The sequence below is a fragment of the Phallusia mammillata genome, chromosome 7 (assembly GCF_965637545.1).
Source record: "Phallusia mammillata chromosome 7, kaPhaMamm4.hap1.1, whole genome shotgun sequence".
Taxonomy (NCBI): domain Eukaryota; kingdom Metazoa; phylum Chordata; class Ascidiacea; order Phlebobranchia; family Ascidiidae; genus Phallusia; species Phallusia mammillata.
Genome location: NC_137258.1, coordinates 20823691 through 20851578, shown reverse-complemented (window position 1 = coordinate 20851578; position 27888 = coordinate 20823691). Strand labels below are relative to the sequence as shown.

The 27888-nt window shown below is 38.7% G+C and overlaps 1 protein-coding gene and 1 pseudogene across 3 annotated transcripts; one reads left to right on the top strand and one right to left on the bottom strand.

Moving 5' to 3' along the window:
* The first annotated feature begins 25 nt into the window (after nt 1–25).
* LOC145237556 (leucine-rich repeat-containing protein 9-like) lies at nt 26–16854 on the top strand. 2 transcript variants are annotated; one of them, XM_080100468.1, is made up of 32 exons: nt 26–353; nt 577–795; nt 858–998; nt 1130–1193; nt 1251–1372; nt 1508–1639; nt 1781–1936; nt 2448–2656; nt 3091–3277; nt 3916–4040; nt 4100–4217; nt 4502–4616; nt 5069–5129; nt 5192–5280; nt 5437–5534; nt 5944–6183; nt 6643–6822; nt 7270–7401; nt 7786–7911; nt 7983–8114; nt 8618–8795; nt 9855–9975; nt 10048–10147; nt 10623–10786; nt 11420–11551; nt 12863–12992; nt 13577–13754; nt 14365–14486; nt 15015–15305; nt 15624–15765; nt 15874–16000; nt 16557–16854. In XM_080100468.1, exons 1-32 carry the CDS (start codon nt 300–302, stop codon nt 16585–16587), a joined length of 4416 nt encoding a protein of 1471 aa, XP_079956594.1. In that variant the 5' UTR covers nt 26–299; the 3' UTR covers nt 16588–16854. The 2 variants fall into 2 exon arrangements, with proteins under 2 accessions (XP_079956594.1, XP_079956593.1); XM_080100467.1 differs by having other exon boundaries at nt 16551–16854.
* On the bottom strand, nt 16443–27240 carry LOC145237557 (uncharacterized; annotated as a pseudogene). Its single transcript, XR_013862005.1, has 23 exons — nt 27128–27240; nt 26322–26370; nt 26135–26183; nt 25989–26070; nt 25643–25815; nt 25524–25577; nt 23927–24177; nt 23389–23523; nt 23071–23211; nt 22923–23000; nt 22417–22582; nt 22050–22294; nt 21358–21492; nt 21069–21284; nt 20669–20713; nt 20318–20559; nt 19758–19920; nt 19024–19177; nt 18603–18688; nt 18026–18121; nt 17666–17777; nt 17090–17187; nt 16443–17018 (listed from the first exon to the last, which is right to left on the bottom strand). The product of XR_013862005.1 is annotated as an uncharacterized LOC145237557 (transcript).
* Between the last annotated feature and the right edge of the window lie 648 nt (nt 27241–27888).

Here is a 27888-nt window from a genome sequence, read left to right as displayed (position 1 = left end):
GCACAAAAGGCAGGTAAAAAACAATGTAAGCCGCGGCTTACAATCGAGTAAATACGGTAAATGTTATCATTTATCTACTGCAGTGTCCTGGATTAGTCAATCTCATTCTGTTGTAACTATGGATGTCGCTTGGGGTTCTTGGAAGCCGTAGCATTTATGTTTCCCTAAGTTCAACTGGACAAAATGATTTATACCTTTGCAAACAAAACATGAATACATTACAAAACGCTAATTTGCGCGCTTGAGTATATTTTAAAAACAAACATATTGGCCGTTTGCACCACATTGAAGTACACAAAATGACAGAAAGCGCAATCTCCACGGAGAAACAAGAATCAATTATAAAAGAGCTGGTAAGTACGTAATATGACATGGAAGTTGCGATTTGATTCGCCTATTAGGGTTTCTTAGGACATTTGTTTAGTTATCAAATTAAGTTAAACGACATTCGAGTTGCTTATTGTTCAGATGAAAGACATGTGTTCAGTTGTAAAATGCCAATAGTTATATGTTTCAAATACCATAGCTTTTCTAACAATTTTGTACACATCAGTAAAAACTTTTCCCTGTTTATAGTGCATAAGTAATGGAATCCAATATGCCCAAATTGAAAGTACAGGACCTTGCATTAAATTGTTGGAAATGTTTTTTTCCGGCTACCCAAACTTGGTTGGGCTTCAACATTTTCCCCACCTTACATCACTAATAATTGTTGGACAATCATTGGAGAAAATTGAAAATCTTCATTACTGCCCAGAACTTAAAGAATTGTGGTTATGTGAATGCAAAATAAAGGTATTGTATTTTGATCATCATAGTGTTTACAATGTTTAATTTTATCTCAATTCTTTATTCAGACAATTCAGGGTTTGGAAAAAAACAAAAGATTGAACAAACTTTACTTGTACAGCAATCTTTTGACAAAATTGGAAAATGTTGGCCATCTTCATAACTTGGATATACTTGATCTTTCTAAAAACAAAATTTCTGCAATTGAGGTAAAAAATTGTAAATAATAAAATATTTTAAAAGTGTCATGAAATTTGTCAAAACTGTATGTCCAGTTTTAGTGTTTAATGTGTTTGGTTTATTTCAATGTCTTCTTGTTTCAATGGCTATCTTTGTTTAGGGTGTAAGTACACTGAAGTGGCTTAAAGAATTAAATGTTGCCGGAAATGCTATTGAAAAGATAGGTAAGTGATTTCTAGTTATATTGATTTTGGGGAATACTATTTTGGTCATTTTTGTAGGTACATCATTAGACCTTCTTCATCGCCTTGAAGTGTTAAATGTTAGTGGGAATCAGCTTGCCTCATTAAAGGATCTTACCAATTTAGCAAGAGTTCCAAAACTAAAGGATCTTAGTTTAAAGGCAAGTCATGACATAAAGTATCTACTGGTTCCCAAAAGTGCTGCACATTGACAATTCCTAATCCTTAAAATATGTGCATAGCTTTATACCATGTTTGTAAAAGATTTGTTTACACTATTACTGTTTTGTGAATAGGATCCTCTTTACCCAAACAATCCAGTGTGTCTTTTGTGCAATTATTCAACACATGTATTGTATCACCTACCAGCCTTGGAAAGGCTCGACACATTTGATGTTTCAAGCTCCCAAATGCGAGAACTGGCCGAGGTTCGTTACTTTGTATTGTAAAAATGTGTTAATGCGCAAATATTTTTCTCTATGTCTGTGTTACCAAAGTTGGAAATTTTATAATTGTAGGTAGTGATTGGTAAAGTCATGTTTTCAGTTTCAATTTTTGTGGTGAATTAGGCCACAGTCACAAAGAAAAAGATGTACTACAATATGCGGATGAAGACTGTTCGCAGAAATCTAACAAGTCTTTTAAATCGACTCAACAAGGAAAAGCGAATGCTGCTACAAATCCCTGAAGAAAGATTACGATCCTTAAACTTTGCCTTAAAATCAGTAAGTTGATTTTGGATTTTACAACATCAAAAATTTACTTTCTTGTAAGCCCCAGTCACATAATGCTTTATAATATGGGATAGCTACAGCGCGTTCAGCCACTATGCACCAATTCTGCCCTTCACTGTTTTGCGCTTCATAGCATTTTAACATTGTGCAGCTGTTTCCAGCTTGGTGATTGTGCAATGGTATTGCTATGTTTTCTTCCACCAAACAAAACAAACTCAACTCAACTTGCACATTTGAGTTAAGTTGAGTTTATTTCACCGGTGATACAAATCGTAGCAGCACAATTGCGCTAAAATATTCACCAAGCTGGAAATAGATGCACAACGTTGGGACGTTATAAAGTGCGATAAAGGTAAGGGCATCATTGGTGGAAAGATGATAAACGTGCTACAGCTACACCGTTACTAAAAGCGTTATGTGACTCACATCAGAGGGTGAGGTTGGCACATTTGGACATCATCAATTTTATGAAGCAGTCTTCATGTTAATATGTACTTTGTAGATTGAACAGCAACAACAAAGTGATGAAGCAGAGATGTCTGAGTCTGATGAAGATTCAGAACCAGATAAACCTGAAGAGGCAAAAGAAAGTGATGAAGACAAACCAGATGACGATGCATTACAAACTCCCAAGTCTGCTACAGAACTACTAACCCAGAAGTTACAAGCACTCAAAAACAGGATATCTGCATGGAAAACTAAAACTGAAGAGTAAGTATAAAAGGGTACTAGCAAATGGTATTTGAGTACAATTAAAAAAGGAAATAATTTGTTACTCTTGATATCATATTGGTTAATCACATATCTGTTCATTTGCATAAGTAAAATAAACCCCAACTGTGATTATTGTCAGGAAATCACCCTGTTTTTTTGCATATATTGGTTAATTGCATAAAAAGTTCGGCAACTTGATGATGTAATTAACCAGATTCATCTGTAGTTCAATATTGTGCTTTTTGTGTCATTATTTGTGAGGTGTTATAACTCTGTTTAGTCCACTAAATTTTTGCCAACCATTAAAGATTTTTGGCTGACAGAAAAATGCATATAGTTTCCAACTGGCCAAGTATTGCAAATATGCACCACAAACAGATATCAAGTAGTAATCACAGTCAACCATCAATTTGTTTGTTTAATTTCAACAGGGTCAGTGCTTACTACAATCAATCTGTGGATGTTCTCAACAGTTTGGCAAGTGTCTCCATAAACAGATTAACAGAGGAACTAGAGAGTGGGGGCAATGTGAGGTTTGAACAAGGTTCACCATCTGATGTGTGGTACACCACTTGTCATGATCTTGTGCTGTCTCGATTTTGTGCCTGGGATTTTAAGGTGCGTAAAAGCCAGCAAACATTATACGGTTGAGTACAATGCCAAGAGCCAGATTTGAAGGATAAATTTCACTGCTTTTATTTTTACAATTTTTGATTGAAGTGAGAGCAAAATAAAGCATTGCCAGCCTTTCATATTATCTAATTCAGTTTTAAAACCCAGATGTTATATTTTTTAAACCTTGAATTCATGATTGTCTGATATGTTTTTAACTCTTTTTCATCTCATGCTTTTAGGGTTTGGTGCCAGAGTGGCAACACTAAACATTTCACTTTCATCTTATTTGTTACCAAAAGCATTCTAACTCATCAGCTTGAACTTACAACTTATATGAATGGTTGCTTGCGTTTTTAGTCTGCAAAGTGTGCGGTAAACACAAATAACATGTAAGTGTATTGACATCAAAAATTTAGTTCGTCATTGGGCAGCAAGCATAAAAAGGTTGGGAAGCACATATCTAGTCTGACCTTTTGTGGTATTGAGAAATATACATCAATTCAAGTTTTCTTAGGCTCTCCACATGTTTCCAATGAAAGCCGCTGCCTTAAATATTTACACTGGTTTTTAAATGCTTCATACGACGTTGAGACTACCAACATCTAAAAACGACAAAACTAATACACTTTGCCTTTTTTTAGACGTACAATGTCACAGGAATTAAGATGCACGGGATAACTAGGGTTCACAACCGTGTTTTAAGGGCTCGTTTCGATGACAAAGTTCACTCTATTGGCAACAACGATGGCGGTGTACCGAATAACAAGTAAGTATACCTGGTCCATGATTTTACAGTGATTTACTCGAAAATCTTTACCTCTTCAGAAACTACAAGAAATTGGTGGATTACTTGTTCTATGTCTGGAACCCAAAACAGCCTGGCGCTAAACAGGAGTTGCACAAGATTTTGCAGCGAGGTTTCGTCAAAACCAACAACTCAGAAGTATAGAATTTTAGATAAATAACATCCCATTGGCCCATCATTCAAGAAGTGCAAATTTATGATACAGATTCCATACCTTATATTATTGTACCTATTGATATTATTCCACAGAAGAAATACAAAAAGTCGTAGCAAAGCTAGTCGAGATAGTTTACATTCTTCAATATGACTTGTTTATAAACTACCTTTTGGTCTACCTGCAGTTGTAAAAAACTATCCGACCTTTCGGCGACCCTTTTGAAAGGATTGATTAGGGTAAATAAATTACTCGCGTTTTGTTGCAGGATAGTCCAGTCCCGTTGTCTAACAGTCTCTTTATTTGCGAAAAGCCGAGATTGGACCATGTTATCCAGGAGTCTCGAGAGAACAGCTACTCTGATCCGTGCCCGTTTCGATACGGTAAGGACAATTTTGTTTCATCTCATTTTTGATACAAACTACTTACACGGAGAAGAGTGACTCTATAAAATCATGATCGGCATTTGATGGTATAGTGCACCAGACCCATTAAAGGCGTAATACCGATCATGGCGATCCCCTACTACGAAGCTAACATGTTCGCCGGGCTCTCCACTGGGCCTGTGGAGCTCAGTTGGTGGAGCGCGAGTCCCGGAAAGGCTGCTGTCGTGGGTTCGAATCCCACCGCAGGCTAGATTTTCCTAGTCTACGCCTTGTCATTTGGGAATGCTTGGAAGCCTGGCTTGATTCGATATAACGCCTTCAATGGGCCTGGCTTACTATTATTTATGAATGTCGTGATCGCTGGACTACATTAACGCTTCATGGCTGATCCCAGTATGAATATGCATATGTCCATCTTAGCGGCATATGAGTTTATTTTTTGCTTACAGGTCAAGTGATCGTATCCAAAGTCTACATAGGAAAGAGTGCACCCGCCCAGGGAACCGGAAAGTAAGATAAAAACATGTACTTTATGTGACCACAACGAAACTACTAACGCCATATGCCAACAGAATATCTTCGGAGCGATATTACAAGGTGGACAGTGTGTACAGGCCGAGACGAGATTCCAACGCATCGGCGACCACGCAAACTTCGAAAGGCAAGTTCTTGGTGTAAAATGTTGTAGAAAATACGTTGCGTTTTCGGCTTTGAAGTCTATGTTTTCAAATGCCGATTGGCGTGTGTTATTACTGTTCGGATGTTCGTCGCTTTGGTTTTGTGGGATACGACTTTGACATTGTTGTTGTTGTTTCAGATGACTGCGAGTGTAGCACACGACAATGCGAATGGTTTATCTTCGATCGCGAGCTTATCCTTCCTGAATACGTTATTGACTTTGAATACCTTGCCAAGGTAAGCTCCACAAAAAGTTTGATTTTTACTGTAAAGCAGAGTAACGAAGGGGACCTGAAATTCAAGTTTTTGAGAAGCCCGTTTAGGCCCGAAAATTTGGTTGACAGGTCTGTACCGAAAAGTACAAAATAAAATAAAGAAAAATAAAAAGTAAAAATAGATCATTTCGACATTTTAGGGTTGTTGGGCATTAGGTCAAGTCCAAAAATTGGTTACTTGGCTTGGTAGTTTTGTTTAAAATAATACGGACACAGAATGTCACGTCAGTCCCAATTTAAGCCAGTTTGCAAACAAAAAATCTCCAATCTGGATGCCGAACTTTGCTGTTTTTCTTTGGTTTGAGTTGCATGCAAGATTTTAGCAGTCCCATATACGGGCTTCATACAACATCAACCAATTTACAATGCAGAAACCGTCGTCGCCTTTTCAATTGCGCGTGGGCGAGTGGATGAGCGCTGGGTCACAAGGTTCAAATGCGGTGGTAAGTGCGCCAACTAGCGACCCGTCATCACTCTTCGCGAACGAAAAAGCTGCCGACCTAAAAGCTGAAAGCCTGAAACCTGACGTTCGACCTCGTCCCAGATTGGTTGCGTTGTCTGAGGAATTGCTGCTGAAACTTGGAAGGGCGATGACCGTGTCGCAAATTACGGTCAATTTGAATCAATTGTGTGACTGGATGTTAAGTAGCAGAACCGAAAATTTGGCCCGAAAAAGGCCAGAAAATAAGATCAAATTACGGCAGAAATGTGACCTATTGTGAATTCAGGCCCAAATCTTATTCAAAGTGTAGACAAAACGGGCCCATTTGACTCAAAAAGTTTGGCCCACACACACAGCTATAGTTTAAATAGGTTAACTTTGGCAAAAATAAACAGTTCACATTTTCTAACCAAGTGCCTATTCAAAACCCACAGGTTTATTTAAGTCAAAACTGATTGTTAACAATCACTGGGATTCGATAAGGATTTAATATTTGTTTATTACTCATTTTAAAAAAGTTGATCGTTGTCTTTTTTACGAAAGAGAATTTTCATGATGAAACCAACAAAAATCCTACAGTTGTAAAAACAACTATTTTTGTAATATTTTTATAATCCAACTTCTCTAGGTGTTGAATCTTCACGGGAACGGCCTCGGTCGTTTGAAAGGAATCAACACATTGTCTCAACTCAAACATCTAGTTGTAAGCTTTAACGAACTGACTCGACTGGAGGACATTGCACACATGACTCAACTCGAGAAGGTTGACTCAAGCTTTAACAAAATCAGCTCCCTCGAAGGAATGCGGGTAAATTAATTATCTTAACCGACCATTTTTTGATTTTAAGCAAAGATGAACATAAATGCTTCCCAACCCTAAAGCGTTCATGCAGACAAGCATCACGGCATACTTATTTATGAACTATAGTACGCCAGGACCATTGATTTAGGCATAATTTCGAATCAAGTCGGTCCCCCGTAAGCCCGTGTAGCAGCTGAGATGCTCCATTCGTGGGTTTGAATACCACCGCGGTCTTTTTTTAGCCTATGCTTTGTCATATGGGAATGCCTGGTAGACCAGCTTAATTCATTGTTACGCCTTCAATAAGCCTTGCTGACTACCAATATTCAGTTTAAGCAAAGCAGTGTTTAGGTGTAATGTATTATAAACGAGTTCTTTGCATTGCCCTGAGAGATCAAAACCTTTTTTACATTTTCATTTTTTAAAAAGTCACAACCTTTGTTCGGCCATCAGGGCATGACCAAACTTCGTGATCTAAACTTGAGTTGGAATCAGCTGACAAGTTTGCGTGATGACCTCACAGTACTACGCAAGCACTCTCCTGTCCTTAACACTCTTGATCTGAGGAACAATCCATGGATTAAGGTAAAATATTGCATTTTTTTCGAGTTAGTAATAGTTTTTTTTTTTTAATTTACCTTGGTACTTTTTTAGTGACCTCAGTGCTAGCCAAGTGACTTAGTAATGCAGAAAAGTGCAATTCAGTTTCGTACAATTAAACCAAATACATGTAAAGCTATGAAACAAAACCAATAGGTCGCAAACTTTGTAAACCGTTGTGAGTAAATATATTTTTACATTTCAAAGATAAGAATCAATAAGATATATTTTTTATGCGTTAAAATAGATTTACTTTCCAAATTTGGGAGAGCATTTTTTTTCAAATTTGGGAGAGCAAATTAAGAAAGGGGCCTTAATACCTTCAGGTACCTTATCTGTCATATGATTTATACTTTCCAATTTCAACAGGCCGAATATTTGTTTCTGCGTGTTATTGGACGTCTCAAGTCTTTGACCTCCCTGAACAGCACATCCGTAACAGAAACCGACGCTGCGGCTGCTTTGAGACTAGTATCTGGCACACGAATTACACAGGTGCATTTCTTTGCAAACTAATATCAATTTTTGACATTGTGGAAAACGCTATTCCTGTCTTTCATACACAGGCGTCTCTTTCAACACATTCTCGCACTGATACTGATGTTCCCAACACCCTCAGTTTGTCGTCGCAAGCACAAATCTTAAGCCACATGAGCAAAAACAAACCGGATATCAAAGATTCTTTGTGGATGACAAGGGTAAATCAAAGCTGTATTTTCAGTTTTTGTTCTGTTCGATAAGTTTTATTGAAGACACTTGGCTCAATCATTGTGCTTTGAAAAACTTAGTGGGACAGTTGAGAATATCTGACAAGGATTTAGGTGTTGTGTGTTCTTGAACGCCCGTTTAAACTTCCGTTTGGGGCCTTAAGGGCTACAAAAATGGTACAAAAACTGTTTTTATGTTTCAGTCTAAACCACTGTGAGCTGTAAAACATTTTGAAACCCAGGGGTGTTTGAAGTACATACTAAAATGTATGTAATCATGCTAATAGAAAAACACTGTCTGCAGCTTATGATAAAATATGTTGTCATAATCCCTTGTGGCCAATTGTAATTAATTTTGAACCTTATCAGCATGTTATAAGCAACAAACCGGTTTTGACTAAGTGTTTGGGACTCAAAAAATTGGAAATCACTGGTCTAAACTTAAACTATGAATAGCAACAAACATTGGGCCTTTCTAATGATTTGTTGTCCAGGTGACATCATTGAACTTGGATGGTCAGTTCATCGGTAAACTTTCGGGTTTGGAGAAGCTAGAGAACTTGAAGTGGGCTTCGTTCAATCGGAACTGCATAACAAAGTTGGACGGATTGGAATCGTGCACACAACTGGAGGAATTGTCTCTACAAGACAACTGCATCTATAAACTCGATGGTGAGAGGCAAAGAGTATAAGGCGGGGCAGAAATTTGGACCTGGACCCGATAGTTTAAGCCTAAAAGTCGGTGAATTTGCGGCAAAACGGTGCCGAGTGCGGTATACATGCAGTTGCTGCCAGGTATAAAATCAAATTTATAAAGTTGTCCCGCAATTTTACTTTTATACCGACGTTTCGACGTCCTTTACAGGTCGCCTTTATCAGGGTAAATAACACTGAATGCCTTAGTGCAGTGCAAACCCGTTTTATTGAAACTGATGCCCGAAAAGCACGGCCGGGCCTATATAAGCAGGATTGCCATACCGTCCTTATTTCTAAGATTTGTCCTTATTTTTATGTGCAATGTCTTAGAAACATTTACTGTCCTTATTTCTAAGAAATGTCCTTGTTTTTGACTTAAGTCCTTATTTTGTCTTATTTTTAACTATTACAAGTCAAATCCCTGCTACAAGTAGAAGTCAACCTATAGACCTGAGCTGTCGTGGGATGCACGAACTATTTTGTACGAACAAGAAGTTGCAGAAACAGATTGTTTCAGGCAAAAAATATGGCTGGGGATATGTGCTGGCTTGTATAAATGCAAAGATTTGTTCAAAAATGTTGGTTTTGTATGGTATAAAAGTTTAATTTTTAATTGTCCTTATTTTAGGGTCTATGTCGATGGCAACCCTGCCTATAAGTCTGGGGTGGCACCGATGCATTTAAAATTCGTTCATTGTACTGCAACAAACGATTAGTGTTTGTTTTAATGGAGGGTAAATGGCGTTATCCTTATCCCGTGCTGCAAAAACGGTGACTTGATCAAAGATGTAAGCAAGTGGTAAACTTTCCCAACCCAAACGTTTTTGAAAACAAAGCCCAAGACCCGAAAGTTGGTAAATTGCTGCACAAATGTAGTCGGGCCTGAATCAAGTCCGTATAACTTAAACCTAAGCTCGCAACCGGCTCAAACCCGAACTCGGTCCGATTTACAACCCTAGAATTGATACAGACACAACATATGACATAATGATTATTTTTCTGCTTTCTTTTGGGGTGACATGAGTTTGCATGCAGGAATATCGAAGCTTTCGAAAGTGAGCAGAGTAGATCTTACGAGCAACTACCTGTCTTCTCTGGAAAACGTCGGTTTGGAGAAACTGCCCATGCTGCTATATCTTTCCCTGGAAAACAACAGGTGACGTGTTAAGTTCGACTTGTAGCTTCTGTTTTAGGTGAATTGTAAAAATTGAAACATTGTTTTTTGTAGGATATCTTCGTTCAAGGGTCTGACCAATATAAACTCGATCGTGGAACTTTATATCGGAAACAATCGGGTTTCAAACATCCGGGAGATTTTTCATCTAAAGGTGGGTTGGTGCAGCAGCAATACCTACACTTTTAATTTAGCAACGCATGAAGTCACAACTCCTGCATTGGAATTAATCCGTGCACTAATAAAGCAAAAAAAACGAAACAAAATGATGTGGGTCATTTAGTATCAGTGGTTCTTAACCTATTGGTAATTACCCCAATAGGGTAGGCTAACTAAGACTTTTCAGAGTGATTATTGACTGTACCGTTTTTATTTCCATTACGTTATCCTTCTGTGACGTCATAGTTGGTAATTTTAGTTTTTTGATCAGAGGATAAATATAATCATCTGGTAGACCCAATGTTAGCCTAAATATTAAAACCTTATTGTTCGAATAAAGAAATTTCAAAACCAGAAAACATGACAAATGCTAATATACTTACATTTACTTTGTGCCATTTTTTGCACTGAAAATTGTTTTGTTTCTCATATCTGAAAGCAAAGTCATTTTTAAATGTTGTGACGTACAGGGTTTGACGTCACTTGTTATCCTGGATCTCTATGGCAACCCGGTGGTGCAGTCGGATAATTACCGTCTTTTCATAATTTATCATCTGCCATATTTGAAAGCTCTCGATGGAAGCGCTATTGAAGTATCCGAGGAAGGTTCAGCAAAGGACGCTTTCGGTGGCAGGTCAGGTTTTTATCCAGATATCACAACATCTTTATATATTTCAATCTTCCTGTTACTTCTACACACTGCTGGTGTTATGACTTTTAGATTTTACCTTGTAGTTTGGGTCAATCAACGATTCTTGCATTCACATTTGTGCTTGTTTAAATCTTGTTTCAGGGTTAGTTGACAACCTGCACTAATGATAGCCACAGCGAATGTTAAAACTTCTGCACTAAGAAGTATGGTATGCAGAAGCTCTCTGGCAGCTATATGTTTGACTTAACTTCAGTCTATATAGAGTTCATAAATCAACTATTCGTCTTGAATTATTTTGCTTTTTGCAGTGGTTTTCACTATTTTTTACAAGGTCCAAGCTGAATGCTGCACGAAAGTTTAAGTTAACTCCTAAAACAATTTTAACTACTTGCGAAGTAATTTCCATGGCAACATGCAAGATTGCCTTCAAATACATTCACAGTATCACCTCGCATGTCTTAGCAACATTTTGACATTAAAAAGATTGTAATAGAAATCCAAGCTCGAGGCGGTACTGACAAAATTGCCCCACGGGATCTCGGAGCCACATTTAGGAGCCGCTATTTTTCGTGTTGAGTCCTATAGACAAAAAACACAGGCTTTGTTTATCTTTAGGTTGACGAACGACTTTGTTGCCGAAAGAATCGGCCACGCAAACTTTCACGAAGTGCGAGAACTCGACTTTCCCAATGCTTCTGTGCGGACTGTGGATATCGGAGGTGGAGACGTATTCAAAAACTTACGCAGGTTCGTTAAGTGTTACTTTATATCCAACAACGTCGACCAAAAGTGACCTTTATTTGAGTTCATCGGCAAACGTCGACCGAAAGTGTCTTTTATTCGAGTTCATCGGCGAAAGTGACCTTTATTTAGGTTCATTGGTAACCGTCGACCGAAAGTGACCTTTATTTAGGTTCATTGGTAACCGTCGACCAAAAGTGACCTTTATTTGACTTCATTGGTAAACGTCGACCGAAAGTGACCTTATTTAGGTTCATTGGTAACCGTCGACCAAAAGTGACCTTTATTCGAGTTCATCGGTAAACGTCAACCGAAAGTGACCTTTATTCGAGTTCATCGGTAAACGTCGACCAAAAGTGACCTTTATTTGACTTCATTGGTAAACGTCGACCGTAAGTGTCCCTTATTTAGGTTCATTGGTAACCGTCGACCGAAAGTGACCTTTATTCGAGTTCATCGGTAAACGTCGACCAAAAGTGACCTTTATTCGAGTTCATCGGTAAACGTCAACCGAAAGTGACCTTTATTCGAGTTCATTGGTAACCGTCAACCGAAAGTGACCTTTATTCGAGTTCATTGGTAACCGTCGACCGAAAGTGACCCTTATTTGAGTTCATTGGTAACCGTCGACCGAAAGTGACCCTTATTTGAGTTCAATGGTAACCGTCGACCGAAAGTGACCCTTATTTGAGTTCATCGGTAAACGTCGACCAAAAGTGACCTTTATTCGAGTTCATCGGTAAACGTCGACCGAAAGTGTCCTTTATTTGACTTCATTGGTAACCGTCGACCGAAAGTGACCCTTATTTGAGTTCAATGGTAAACGTCGACCGAAAGTGACCTTTATTCGAGTTCATTGGTAAACGTCGACCAAAAGGGACCTTTATTCGAGTTCATCGGTAAACGTCGACCAAAAGTGACCTTTATTCGAGTTCATCGGTAAACGTCGACCAAAAGTGACCTTTATTCGAGTTCATCGGTAAACGTCGACCAAAAGTGACCCTTATTTGAGTTCAATGGTAAACGTTGGCCAAAAGTGACCCTTATTTGAATTATCGGTAAACGTAAACCAGAAGTGACCCTTTATTTGAGTTCATCGGTAAACATCGATTTAAGTTTAAAAGTAACCTCTATTTGAGTTCATCGGTAAAAATTGATCTAAAGTGACCTTTATTTGAGTTCATTAGTAAACATCGATCGATCTAAAGTTACCTTTTTTGAGTTGATCAGTAAACGTCGAACAAAAGTGACCTTTACTAGTGAAAAAAGTTTCAATTCTGCGCAACAACAATATTCACAATATTTTGCCCCCTCTAGTGTCAACCTTGAACACAACAGTTTGACGTCATTCAGCGGACTCGTCAATCTACGTCACTTGCGAGTTCTCTGTCTCAATCACAATCATATTGAGTGCGTGGTTCCACGTCCGCGCAATCAGAAGCAACAGGTTTGAAAATAATGTACCATATTTTTTCATATCACTACATGTTAAAATCTAACTGGTAAAAACAGGGGTGTGCAATCTTAACTGATGAGCAAAATATAATCAACGTCTTTAGGCCGCGGTCCGCACCTTTACACAAAAGTTGACTTAAATTTGTTTCAAGATATGCCATTATCCTAATGAAGGCGTCTCGTATGGATATATTGCTCTTCCAGCAGTTTTATTTACTCTCTTATACATTATGCCTGATAGCAACAGCATATTCATTGTTGCGCATTAAACACGCTTAAGGAAGGTTACCAGCTACCAGTCAAATATGCAAGTGATAGCCACATATTTAAGTATCTGAAAAAAAAAGCATTGGGGCATTGATCAGCTCAAAAAGAGAACAAAAACGAATTGGAGTCACTCGGTAGCATTGAAATAGTTTACCTGGCCACATTTTATTTAAAATCCAAACGTCTTCACGGACCATACAGTTCCTGTCCAATGGGCTACAATTGGTTTTCGTAACATAATCTGCAACCATTTTTATACGGGGTTCGAACCTAAGACGAATCCTGATCATTTTTTTATGTTTTGTATAGCCGATCCGTTCTCAATACTCGGTAAGTCACCAAGTGGCCACCGACCTGCTTACTGCAGAGACATTGACACCGATCATGGAGAACTTGGAGGTTCTGCATCTTGGCTACAATCGAATCACAAACATGGCGTCGCTGCAACTTAGCCGACTCTCAAACCTTAAAGCACTCTTTATGCAAGGTGCGTTGTCTAGTGCAGTGATTTTTAACCAGTGTTCCGGATGAAATTTGTTGGTATGACCAGTGTTTTTTTTAAGGTCGGTCCCCCAAATTTCTCCAACGGTTTCCCAAAATTTGAACTTTGAATTTTTTGGTATTTAAATGAAACACTTGCGGTCTCTTAAAACTACTTAGCGGTCACCCAAACCAAACCTTAAAAAAAAACCTGGGTATGACTAACGTTCCATAAAACACTTGTCCAAAATCACCGGCTTAATACAACAGCTTTTCTTTTATGAAATTCATCATCTAACATCACCAGTTTTAATGCATCGTGATTTGCTTCATATATTGTTGTGTATTAGTAAGACTCGTTATGAAATAATAAGAATGTGATTGCTTGGACCTGTTGCTGCTTAAGTACAATGCAGTAGTTAAGTAAGAGCTTGCTTATTTTGTTGCATATTTTGGTGTTCCGCAAGATAATCTAATCATTCTAATGCATACTGTGTCCCAAGGCTCAAAAACAGTTGAAAAACACTAGTAAAACCGGTTTGACCAATGGTTTTCATTTCTGTGGGACTAGTTCAATTTTATCGCTTTTTAAGTACAGCGTACAATGCTTTTTGAAGGTAACGAAGTGACGAAGGTTGAAGGAATAGAAGGCCTCCATGAACTCCGCGAATTAGTCCTGGACAGAAACAAAGTGAAGCTGATCACAGAGACCTCCTTTGTTAGTCAGTGGAACCTGCAGGTTCGTCAATAAGTCCAAAACTCAAAACTATGTCTTCTTTTAAACAATCATAGTACTATGATTAAAAATGAGTATGCCGCGATCGCTAGTCTGCATGGACGTTCCAAGGCTGATCCTAGTAGGAATGTATATTCATCTTAGATTTTTTTAAACAAGATTGCGTACGTCAGACCAACGTTAGTTTGGTACTGCATGAGATTTGTTGTGCGATGCAAATTACACCACTTCAATGGCCTGATATTGACAACATAGTAAATACCGTAACTTTGTTATAAGAAATTGGATTTTTTTCTCTAAAATTTACACCCATCCTATATAATAGAAAGGGGGCGACATTCGTTGGTGTAGTCAGAAGGGTAGGGGCCATGCCCAAAAACAGAAAAAAAAACATATTTTGGTCCATTTACTATTTTAAACCAACTTGTGTAAAACCTTTTTTTGACCACAAAACTAAACGCATGATATCCATTGAATAGCCACAACTTTCTACGATTTCTGTGCCTGCGTAATGCATGACAAACATTTCAGGAGCTTCACTTGGAAGAAAACCGCCTTCGTGATTTGAGCAATTTTCACCATCTGGAAAACCTTCAGCGCCTCTATCTTGGAATGAACCGGATCCAGGACATGATGGAACTAGAGAAACTAGAATCCCTTCCGAATCTTGTCGAAATCTCGGTGATAGGCAACGCTGTATCACGGAGACTTCTTCACAGGCCGATGCTCGTCTACCAGCAACCGAATCTGCAAATGATAGACGGAATTCCAGTCACACCCGAGGAGCGAACAAAAGCTGAATTGTACTTCATGGATCAACAGGTAAACCTTTTTTTACTTTATTGTACTTAAACGACACCAAAGAAGACCACAGTCCCTAAAGCTTGGATGCTCTGCTGTTAGTGTTGCGGTTTTCCCGCCCAATTGGGCTGATTTCTGACATCGAGTTGCGGGTTGATATCACTGGTTGCGTTTTTTGGGCGGGTTGTCGGAAAAGGATATTTTACATCAATGCTTCTTTTTAAGTGTATGGGGCATTTTTACTTCACTTTGCAGTTTCTCTTTTCGAGGATTTGACCTGGCAACACTGGTATAACAACCTGGTTTTTTACGTTCCTTTCAATTGTTTTTACCTTACAGCCCATCGTGTCAGAGTCCATACTGCCCGGCATAACACCTCACAACCGGGCTGGTCCCATCAAAGTCACTCACATGTCGATAGGCAACGAACGTCACGCGATTCCGTACGCTCCCGGGCATTATGATGACTACGGCGGCAAAGGTACATCAATAAATTGCAAACGAACGTTTTTCCTGTGTAGCCTAGTATTTGTGACCAATAGTGGCTTAGCACAGATGTGTAAACTCTAATTACATGTTGACTTTGTAGGTGCAAAACGGAGTCAGACCAAAGAAAGATCAAACCATCACTCCCTGACCCACGGAGCTTTGTACAATCAACTGGCTGGAATAAAGTACCAAGCCAACCACAACGGATCCAAGTCTCACAGTAACAGGTATACCTGACAAAAAATACATTCACAGAATAGACTAAATAATAGGTATTAGCCAAAACTGCAGTTGGTCCAACACTGAGCATCTTGCGACTTGCTGCGTTATGACGTCACCAACATTATCAGTTCTGCGCTAGTTTTGTAGCTTTCCACGGTTCCTCACGTCACCGGTGGTGTATTTTGCTCTATAGGCTATGGAAGTATGCGCTTTGAACCATTTTACGCATTAAAAAGATGTTCTTGGATACCCTTTCGAACTCGAGTTTCGTATGTTAGCAGGTTATGGATATGCAAATTTAATGCTCGGGCTAGTTTATGCAACTGTTCGACCCAACATCAAAAACAGTGATGCTCGGTAAAGAGTACTCTGGTTCTGGCTAGGCTCATCACTACTATAAGGCTTACACCAAAACCGAATCTACGTAAAAATTGCTGACTCATCCGGCACGAAGCATCGGTTTATTGCTATACTAAACCTGTAAAAATAAAGTTGATAGCTATAAAGGGACAAGTAGTGGGTCTTGAAATTTTACTAACAAAGTGTCTTCTTAAGTTCCAGATCTCTTGGAAGTGGAAACCAATACAGATAGCGAGGAAAAGGTTTCTCGGATTGCATTTAGGAAATCTCAATCGGCTTGAATCTTCTTTGGCGAATTTGTTCGACTGATAAGTCTTTTTTTATTGTTGACAACAAACCACATAACGAACTGTACACAGTCGAGTAAAAATGCTCGACTGAAACAACAGTGTATTCCTACTGTAAAAGTTTTTACGTATTTTTTCCGTTGTATGTTGCGACAGAGCTTTCTCGAATATTTTGTAGTTGAAATGAATGAAATAAAATTTTATAACGCTTAGCGTTGGTGAGAAAACAAAAGACAAAAAAAGGTGGCAGAGGGAAATTGGTGGTTCACATCAATTTATCCACGTCCGTTTTACGAGTCATCCAATCCGTTTTGGGCAACGGTTCCATACCTAGCACTTTGCCTGGTTGGCGAAACGTGAATAGGCGAAGTGCGACCTAAAAAAAACAAAGTTTACAATATACAAATTTCACGATTGCTTAGTGGTAAAAGGAAATCTAGATAAAACCTGCGCGACTTCAGTAATATCTTCGCGTTCCTGATTGGTCAATCCCTGTGTGGCGTCGATTTCCTCTCTCTCACATGGGTCAACGATTCCTCCAAAACCTGGTCGAGTAAAACAAGTGAAATTTAAAGTCATGGTTTCTTGATGTAATAGAAATTGTAGGTGCACCAAGTAAGAGGGAAAATCTATACTCACACTATAGCTAAATTTCGATAGGTGACGTAGAGCACAAACAGCAAGTAAACCTCGGTTAATCCGGATGTTTGTCTAATTCATACAAAACTTAATGAACAATTAATTTGTAATATGTAAGGCTTGAACCAATCGACATTGGTTTATCCAGAGCTTTGTCTAATCTTTTTTGGTCCAAACGGGTCCAGATTAACAGAGGTATGATGATTTAAAATTCTAAAACTTAGTTTCCTATGCAAAATTTTCAAAACTCACTTCCCAACCCTAGCTGTTAAATTAATAACTCAGATATTTGCATCAACTGTCAAAATTTAGATAAATGTGGGGCTGATGTGAGTTATGGTGTTAGTAGCTCTTTCAATAAACAAACAAACATGGATATCTTACCTGGCAATAGGATTCCAGCACTTATACATTCTAACACCCGAAGAAATGAACTTCCAAGTGATATTGGTACAGGACTCGTCCCCAAAGCTTTTTCAACAATAAGCTCAATAGTCTGTGAAACATTTTTAAGTTTACTTAACGGTCATTAAACATATAAGACTTACATTTGAAAAAGTGTTAATGTCCGACAGGTCCCTTATATTACCTCTGCACTGGAAAACAGGGCAATTACACATTTCTGTCAAGTTGATTTCGCATTTCTTGCAGCGCCCAACATGTATATGACCATGCATGTGGGATATAATGTGCTCAATGCCAAAAGGTGACACAAAAATGGTTATTTTATCGACTTCAACTTACCCAGTTAGACAGAGCGGCTAATTTTTGTTCTCTTCGTTTCATTTCCATTAAGATCCGAATAATTATGACGCAAGAAGGAATAGAAGTTGCACATGCCTGAAAAAGGCAACTGAACTTGGTATTTTGCTCTTTCATTGTACCCTGGTTCATGTTTTTGTTAGTAGATGTACTAAACTGGTACTTCCAGATTTAAGCAGATCACAAATTGAATGCTGTTAAAACATCGCAGGGGCAAATAATTTCTTTTTTCAATTATTTGAAATTCAAATTTGCCATTCTATTAACAGCCCAAAATGTTTGACGATTTGGAATGCTTTAAACCAGTGGTTCTTCTGTTATTCAATAAGCATACAGAAGTGATCTAACATAGTTTCGAAAAGTGCGGTTAAATATTTGATCACTAGTATCAGGAATCAGCAATTGGTTTATTAAACAAATTTTACTGATTATGCAATAATTTTTGGTCCTGTAGACCATCTCAAAGTCCAGAACCACTGTTTTAGGCCAAAACACTTAATTCGAACCAGCGCTTGATGTAAGCAACAAAAAACGTTTGAATGTGAAGAGCTGTTCGAACCTGAAACCACTTGGCGTGGCGGAGCTCAGCAAGTGCATGGAGGCATTTATCCTTGTTGAGAGAGCCTGGCGGGTCCTTGGTTGCTTCTGTTCGACGAGTACACACAAACGCACAACGTATCGACGTGTTGTGTGTGCCCGTGCAGCACCACAGGCCGACGGACCGCAGAATTGGAATATGCAGGCGATTTAGGAAAGAAAAAAACAAAGCCTTGGTTGAATAATTGTGGAGGGTTAAGAGAGAAATTAACTGTGATACAAATGTTATCAATTACATTTGATATTAGTTTATACTTGAACACATACAAAAAACATATGCAAAAAAACACACAAGTTCTCTCAAAGCCCACCACAGGTTAAGGATATTCATTATTCAACCATACAAGACCAAATAGGCAGATTTGGTATTAATTTTGATGTACCTTCTTTTGGTGTTCGAACAACTGGTGATGTTAAGTGTATGATAACAGTGACAGTCAATCCTGGGTGCTCCTCAGTTTTAATTATGTTGTTCTTTACCACAATGGCAGCATCAGCAGTTGCTGTTTCAACAGTCAATGTGTCACCAGGGTGTTCCTGAACAAAAACAATTTGTTACATAATTCCCATAAAACAGCACTCCAGTCCATCGATAAATTTATTCAGCGCGACCCTTTTAAGCAACCTCTGGAGGAAATAGAGGGAATTCTGTAACATTATTCATGAAAAAGTGCAGTTAAAATTTTACGTTTTGGGGGGATTTGGGTAAACTGCTAGGCTATCCGAAGTCAAATTTTGGATAACTAACTAACATGTGTGCGAATTGAAATAGGTTTGAAGCACTCTTTCTTTACCAAATGCTTGGAAAACACCAGCATTAGGACTTCAGGGCAGAGGACTCATAACTAACACCTCAGAAATTGACAACCTCTTGCAAGTTTATATTTAAGTACCTATATATTGTAACATATTACTTTGATGGCGTTAAGTTTGTTATGGTGTAGTTGTCTTATAAACCCAGCCTACAAGCAAACCTACAAGTTTTCTGCTAGTTATTCCAACTAGCTGCCACAAGTGCTTTTTCACAAAAAACGTTGGCTTGCAAAGCTATCACCATTTTGACACAACAAGTACATTGACATGCAGCATTCAAAAAGGTTGTAGACCCATTTATTACCTGAATATGCTTTGGTAGGAGTTGTGCAACTCTAGCAAGGATTTTTGCGGTTGGTGCATCCTGGCATAGAAGTACAAGGCTGACCTTAGTTTCACCACGAAGCAAAAGACCTTTAGCAAGTGAACCAACTCTCATTATTCCCTGCAGTTTCTGTTTCTTCTTTCTGTTAAAAGTTTTAAACACCTCTTCAAAACCGCTGTATCAGATGCATTAAGTGACGTTGTATAGCAAATGGTGGACAAGTTTTTAAGCAAAAGATCATATCCCCATACAATCAGTTAAGACATGGATGAATAGCTGGGATCAACCCTGAAGCATTGATGCAGACCAATGACAATGGCACACTCGTACAGAAATCATATTATGCCAGGCCCATTAAAGACGTCATACCAATTCAGCCGGTCACCAAGCATTCGCCATATGGCGTACGCTAGAAAAATCTAGCCTGCGGTTGGATCTGAACCCACAGCAGGAGTCTTTTCATTTCTACCAACTAACCTTACTCCTTCAGTAGGCCTGGCGTACTATGATTTTTTTCATACAATTGTCAACAGACTTACACTTCAGTGTCTGGTTCTTCCTTTATCACCATGCCTTCAACCACTTCTGCTTCAGAAACCGCCTCTGAAACCTCCTTTAGGGCCACCTCGATAGTTCGAACCGTGCGCTGGATGCAGTCCAAGTTGTGCTCTGTTGGGTAAATGCTTTTGTGCTTTTCATTTATATACAGATCTTGAAGTGGGGTACGGCGTATCATGTTGTGACCAAACATCGGGTGTGGGCCCACAGCAAACCCAGGTGCCTGTTATAAGAGAAATAATAAGAGACCAATTTAGCCAACGCGGGTTTAAAGCTCCACAAACCAACATAATACAAATTTTAATTCGAGAAAATAAACATAAAATACTTACTCCAAATGATGGAAATCCATAGTTGGGGTATGGAGAGGTGTCCATCTAATTGAAAGAAAGATAGGTTATTATCATTTTACATCTTGTTCTGGACTGATGATGCCATATTTTTAGGGTAAAATCGATATCCGAGGTGGTTTGTATTAAGAAATACACAGACTAATTTGAGTGTGCTAAAATTTCCAGCTATAAAGATATATATGATAAAATTTGTGAAGCATTAATGTTAAATGTTAGACAGATCCCTTATATCACATCTGCACCAATTTGCAGGGCAACTACACATTTCTGTCATTCACTCTAGCACTTATGCACCCAGACACATCACAGATATGACAGAAAGGTTGCAAATGTGCCCTAACAACTGTGTTGGCAATAGTTGGCAAAACTGTTTTAATACCAGAGGTCTAGCTTTTGTTGGCTTTTTCTTGTTGGACGACTGGGCAGGTACATTGTTGGCCTCCACCAGGGTGAGCTTGTAGAGTTGGGATAAAAGTTGCAATGCACATCCCTGTGCTGCAGCCTTTTTAGTGTTTGCTGTGGAAACTGCAGTGAGTTCCTTATCATTATCGTGGTCCTCTTGCTTAACTTTAAGATTCAGAGAAGCTGTGTATGTCTGTAGATACACAAAGAGAAATAGACTGCATATCAATGTCTACTGTTCTTCAAGGTCAATTGTTTTTACTTACCCTGCTTCCAGGGACACCTTCTTCGGCGTATATTACATCACAAGGGATGTTGTGTGATTGGCAAAATTGGTTTAAACGTTGGCGACAGTTGTCCACTGTCCAGTTGCCATTTTCATCTACAGCATCTGTTGCTACCTGTACAAGCATTGGTAGAATCAGCCAAACCATCTACATTAAAACCAGTAGGGTGAACTTTTACCATTATTGTTATGACACATTCAATACCACCCATTTTAAAACGCACTATGTCATTTTATCCAGGCACCATAGAGTCCCTAGGCAGTGTAGTGTCCTATGACTGAGCAAGCCAGTGCTTGGGATGGCCAGCAAAATATCATGTGAGAATGAGCAAAATAGTTAAAGAAATAGAACCATAAAACAACACCCAGCAAGCTGGTTTCAGCACTAACATGAGATGCATAAATACAAACACTGTAGTAATGTGAAGCCGTATTCTATATGCTGCAAACAGCTAACCAAAGTGGGTAAATAACGCAAACTTGATCTTCCCACAGTCTAAACTTGGAAGATGGAAAAATGTATACAAACAAAGTGTACTAAAGTGGACCTCAGTTAATCTGGATCCGTTTGGACCAATAAATTCGTCCAGATTAAGCAAAGACCCAAATCAATCCTTGTCATTTAAACCTAACCACATTACATATCATTTGTACTTTGAGACTAAAATCTACCTCTTTGTCTTCAGCTTTTCGTTTTTGGCCAGGTGTAGCAGTTGTATTGGTGGGAGAGGGTGATGTAGGTACTGCAGGGTCAGCAGGTGCTTGTTTTCCACCCAAGAGACTCCCCCTTGACACATGCTTAATCGGGTCACCAAACTTTTCAATCAATCCTGCTGAGTAAAGTTGTCGCACCATAGAAAGAGCACAGACAGCAGTGGCTTGCTTCTTGTTGCTGCCACGTTCTTTAGCAACGAAATCTGAAAAACAGGTTTTGTCAAACGCCATTTCTCCACAATCGGCAAATTTGGGCACAAAAATTAATCCAAAACGAGAAAGTATTTAGTTCTGTTGAAATTAATGTACGACAGAAAATTGAAACCTCTTTGAAGGGATTTGACAGTGATTTAAAGGTCACATATGAATATTCTGGCATGCTCAGGACCAGTGGTTTCATGTTTAAAATCAGGACTCATATGTTCACGTTGACAAAACTGGTTCAAACGCTGCCGACAGTTGGTTAATGTCCAGCCACCATTCTTTTCCACCTGAAATAGCATTTTATACATTACAAATCATAGTACACCAGGCCCATTGTCAGTGCCATACCAAATCAACCAGTCATCAAGCATTCCCATAAGGCAAGGTGTAGGCTGGAAAAATCTAGCCTGCGGTGGGATTCAAGCCCACAACAAGAGTCTTTTCATGACACACGCTCTACTAACTGAGCTAGACAGGATTAGTGGTAAGTCTGTTGAAAGCCGAATCACAAGCACTGTTGCCTGTCTTGCATGCTGCACTTGGTAGCTTCGTAGTAGGAAATCACCAGATTGGCATTACATTACACAATTGTTATTAACTTAAAACAAGAAAAAGTTCATTACAAACCTCTTGTGCTGTTTCCGGTTCCAGGGAGCCAACAGCTTTGGTGATTGGACCGCTTTGTGACTTAGGTATTGGTTCCATCTAATTAAAAAAACATTCACATCAAATTTTGCAAACTAATCATAGGCATGTGTGATAAATAGAAACATACTGGTTTAGGTGGTAGTTCAGAAGTCTTCATGTAGCCCACTTTGACCAAATTCTCACAGAAATCCCAAGCAGCCTTGCTTTGTGAATCACGCTTGTTAGGTGCTTCTACTTCAGCAATGTAATCCAGACCATTGATATGCAACTGCAAATGACACATATTCTTTACACAACTTAGTAGCTAAAACCAAAAGATTTTTTCCTGATGTATTACATTGCTCAGTAAATATAATATCAACATGTGAACTTTCAGGGGATTGACAGATATTTTGATAGCATCATTGCACAAAAGTTTAACAAATGGTAACAAAGTATTATGTACCCGGCATGCAAACATGACATGTGGGGGCTGACCCTTCGGAGTTATTTCATATTCTGGTTTCAGCTTTCTCTGGCCACACCAAGCATACAAGTAAGCCTTGATTTCAGTTGCTTTTATAGCTTTTGGTCCTGTATTCTGTTGAAAGACATAAATACAAGGGTAGTTACCAAACCAAAAAGGCATTGCAAACACTAAAGGCAGTTGATTTTACAAAATATGATACTATTGATTGTTTGTTTGGAAGGCAGTTGGTGGCCGCAATCATAGCTTTTGGCCAACCAAATAAAACTGCCAACTCCAGTCAATGTATGCACCGTATGTCGCCTCTGTCTAACGTGAATAGCCACAGGTCGGCTTAATTAGTGCAATGGTATGGATGTACTATACAGAGGATAGTTCGAACACAGTCATCAGACTTTCGGTTCTGATTTAATAAGTTTATGTCCGATAAACTAGCTACATATGGGATGTGAAATTGCAAACATGCTTTATAATATATGAAACAGCTGTAAGGACAATAAATGTTTATGATTGATACCTGTTGAAAAGTGGTCTTTCCTCCGGAAGAGCCACCACCTCCACCACCAAAGGATCCTCTTCCACCTCCTGCAGAGCCTCTTCCTCTGCCACCACCGCCCCCTCCAAAAGAGCCACGGCCACCTCTTCCCCCTCCACTGCTACCTCCTCGTCTATTGCCATAGTACTGGTTAGCAGCATTGTAGAGGGCCTTTTCGTATGAGGACTGTGTTGGTTGAAACTGGTCATATGATCCAGAATTGTATGATCCACCTTTGAAAGAAAATGTTGGTCCGTTTTTACACGGTGAATTTCAGTAAAACATTTTAGCATTGGTGATAGTGATTGCTTGCTCAGAAGTTAGTAGTGTCAACATAATTTGTCTGGGGATTGACAGATATTCAACATCATTGCAAACAAAATGAGTGCAATTTAAAGCAGTGGTTCTCAACCTCTGGTATGCATACCACTATTGGTATGCCAGAGCTTTTCAGGTAGTAAGCCAGTAGGTTTCTGTAACAATTCAAGTCAGACCACGAATTGTAACTTAACTGACCCAACTGATCAGCACTGATTTGGGACGAAACTCATGTATTTTTCTTTTGAAATTGCCAACCTCGCTGATTTTGGGATTATGCTAGCCCACGGATGGCGAACCTTTTTAGTTGAATGGGTCAAACATGAGACCAAAATTCGGAAAGAAAACAAAGTGGGTCACATATATTTTGTTGTATGTCAATGTCAATGCTGAGAAGCTTGTGGCTGCATCTTTTCTGCAAGTCTTGCAATACTAGGTAGTTTTCAGTTTAATACACGCAGCAGTCATATCTGGGCTGAGACGATCCCAGGCACTTGATTTTATGAAATTCATGTGTGAAAACAAGGATTCGCATGAGGTAAAACTGAACAGCGTCAACAAGTCACAACCTATCGTTTTTAAGTTGTACGTTTAAATAAACATATCTGTTGCCTCACAATTGACTCAACCATCTGTATTTTAAGACTATGGCAATCTGACAATAGGCTTAATTGTTGGTAGAGCTACTTACACCATAACTCAAATGACAACCAAAAGTCGATTGGTTATATCTTCAAAAATGCTCACAGTTAGGGCTATTAGGGTCGGGTAAGGTATTAGCACTTAAAATTCAATAAAATTAACCCCAAAAAGTAGTTACTAATGTTAAAATTTTAAAAACTTATTTCCCAACCCAACCCATTTATAGCCGCCAAATAAAAAATTCAGCTCTTTACGCCCCCTTGTGAAAGCGAATCCCTCGAGGTCGTCATTTGAGTTATGGTGTTAGTAGCAGCTCTACCTTAATTGTTGTGTTGCTTTTTATTCTTGAAAGTCTGGTAACCCTACCTATAGTAATCAGTATAAATTTTTGAAACAAGTGGGTCACTGGAATTCACGTGGTGGGTCACTCCGTGACCCGCGGGTCAGTGGTTCGCCATCTCTGTGCTAGCCCATTTAAGAAAATAGACCTATTTCTTAGTATACCCATTACAACAGGATTTAGATGGTACGAAGTGATCAATAGGTCGCCAGGTGGTACATGATCCGAATAGGGTTGAGAACCACTGATTTAAAGCAATGACAATGCGTGAAGCCTTACCATAGGATGTCTTTCCACCAGAGAAATTGTAACCATAGTTGGAGTTTTTGGAACCTGTTTTGTTAAAACATGCTGTCACACTGTTAGAAAAGCAAGATTCACATGTTTCAGAAACATACCACCAAATGTGTTTCCTCCAGAATAATTGCTGCTGGAATGCATGGAGTTGGCACTTTGGTTGTTGTAATTTTGATTATTATTCCCACCAAAAGATGAAGTGGCCACTGCACCAGAGCGGTTGGAATTCCCATAGCCAGTACTTGCAGACCCAGAATTGTATGAAGATGAAAACCTGTTAAATTACATCAAACTAATCAACACAATATCAAACAATGCTATGTTATTTACAAGGTTCTTTGAGCAATAGCAATCACTCAACACTATTTCTGGAATTTGCATTATGAAAACTTTTTCTTATTTAACTATCAGTTGGTGTTAATTCTAAATCCTGTGCATTTCACTCACGATGATGAATAACCAGTGGAGGAGCTTATGCTTGCCGGCTGATGAAATGAATACTGGGAGCTTGAAGGTTGTGAAAACCCATCTAAAGAAAAGACAAGCTTCATAACATCACAATAATGGTTCATGTTCAGAAATGCAATACCTACCTGTGGTGCTTGGATTACTTGTGAAATTGTTGTTTGAAAAAAATGAGTTCTGTAAAAAGTAACATGACTATGTTAACCTATCGTTCATTGTGAACTCTAATGGGTTTTAATAGTAACATTTAATACAGCAACAAATAAACTATCAGGCATGTTTTACATGAACCAAAGAATTCAATTCAATTCTTACATTTGATGAAGTTGCAGCATTCGGTTGTGTTTGTGGGCCCTGCCCAAAGCTGAAAGTGAATGGTTTGGTTAGTATTTTTTAACAATTTACTGCTACAGTTTGAAAAAGTTGAATTCCTTTCCAAATCTACGAGCCACAGACATGAACACAACCAGTCTTTCAGAAACATGTATTATTATTACCCAGTCTGCAGAATGTGGCGGGTGCATGCGCATTTTTTTTAAACAAAACTTGTTGCACCCCAATTTTTTGGATTTGCACTCGCAATTTTTGCACCAAAGGTGTTTATTTGGCCTGTCCTGACCTCTTTTACTTGCTTTGCGCCTGTTGAAATTGGTCTTGCACCTGATCTTACAGGAGCCCGAGATCTCGTCGGGAACTGCATTGTCCTGCAGACTGGATTATTACTAATTGAAGATTAGTGTCATTTGACAGTTAATTTGCAAATAGTGGTAAAAATGGAGAGCAATCTAACCCTATTGCCCACTCTTGGAATGTGATCCAAGGTGGGGTGTCTGATATAAGACCATGTTGTTTTGATTGATCAGAAACTTACAACAAAGCCCAAAAGCCTTAACTGTGTACGTTTAAGTCTGAAAAAATATAATTAGCAGGGGCTAAGCAAGGTGATTAAACTAAGTGGCAATAGACATACCGGGCACAATAAGTATATGATTGTTTTTAAGTCTCAAAAGACAGACAGTTTTGCAAAACCGTAACAAAATAATTTTAATACGATTAGACTACTATTACTTCAGTTAATATTTTACCAACTAATACTAAAAACATTTTGAAATTGTACTTACGGATATTGCGTTCCCCCGTGTACAAAAAATCCACTCATAACGATATATTTTCTTCACGATTTTTGCAACAACGTGCTTGCTTGGCGAAACCACGCCAAAGAAAGAATCGGGTAAATGTCACGTGATCATTGATCCGCGTTTGCAGTTCGCACAGAGAAATCATACTTAACAATCAAAATATTTAACAAATTTGTGGTGCAACTGGTCTAGTGTAATGCTTAACAAAATACTTGTTTTTCAAAAAAAAAAAAAAAAACAGAAATATATTTATACTTTTGCTGAAATTACACCTATACAAATATACCTATAGTTTTGCTGACATTTTGACAACCCGAAAAACAGGCCTTTTTCAGAGCATAATAAGAACAGCGGGATACCTAAAATTTATAGCTTTCTGGGAAATTAACAGGTGCGTGTGTCAAAAAGTAACAGTCTATACCAGGGCTTCCCAAACTTTTTGGATCGCGACCCCTCTTAATCTCTTTAAATTTTCCGCGACCCTGCACGAATAACATGATAAACAATGCAAAAAATACGTTTGTTGTTTTTATTGAAACGACTAATTCGAGCGAAAACGAAAAACAACAAAACGGTACTCAGAGTCTACTACTTTACACGTCCAAACACCGATACCTTGTACGTGCTTTAGCCTTTAGTTTCTGTCACATTGTTTTGCAAATAGTCACTACTTATAACCTTGCAACAAGTTTAGGCCTTTGCAGTGCTTTGCAAACGGACATTAAATACTGCTTAAAGATCGT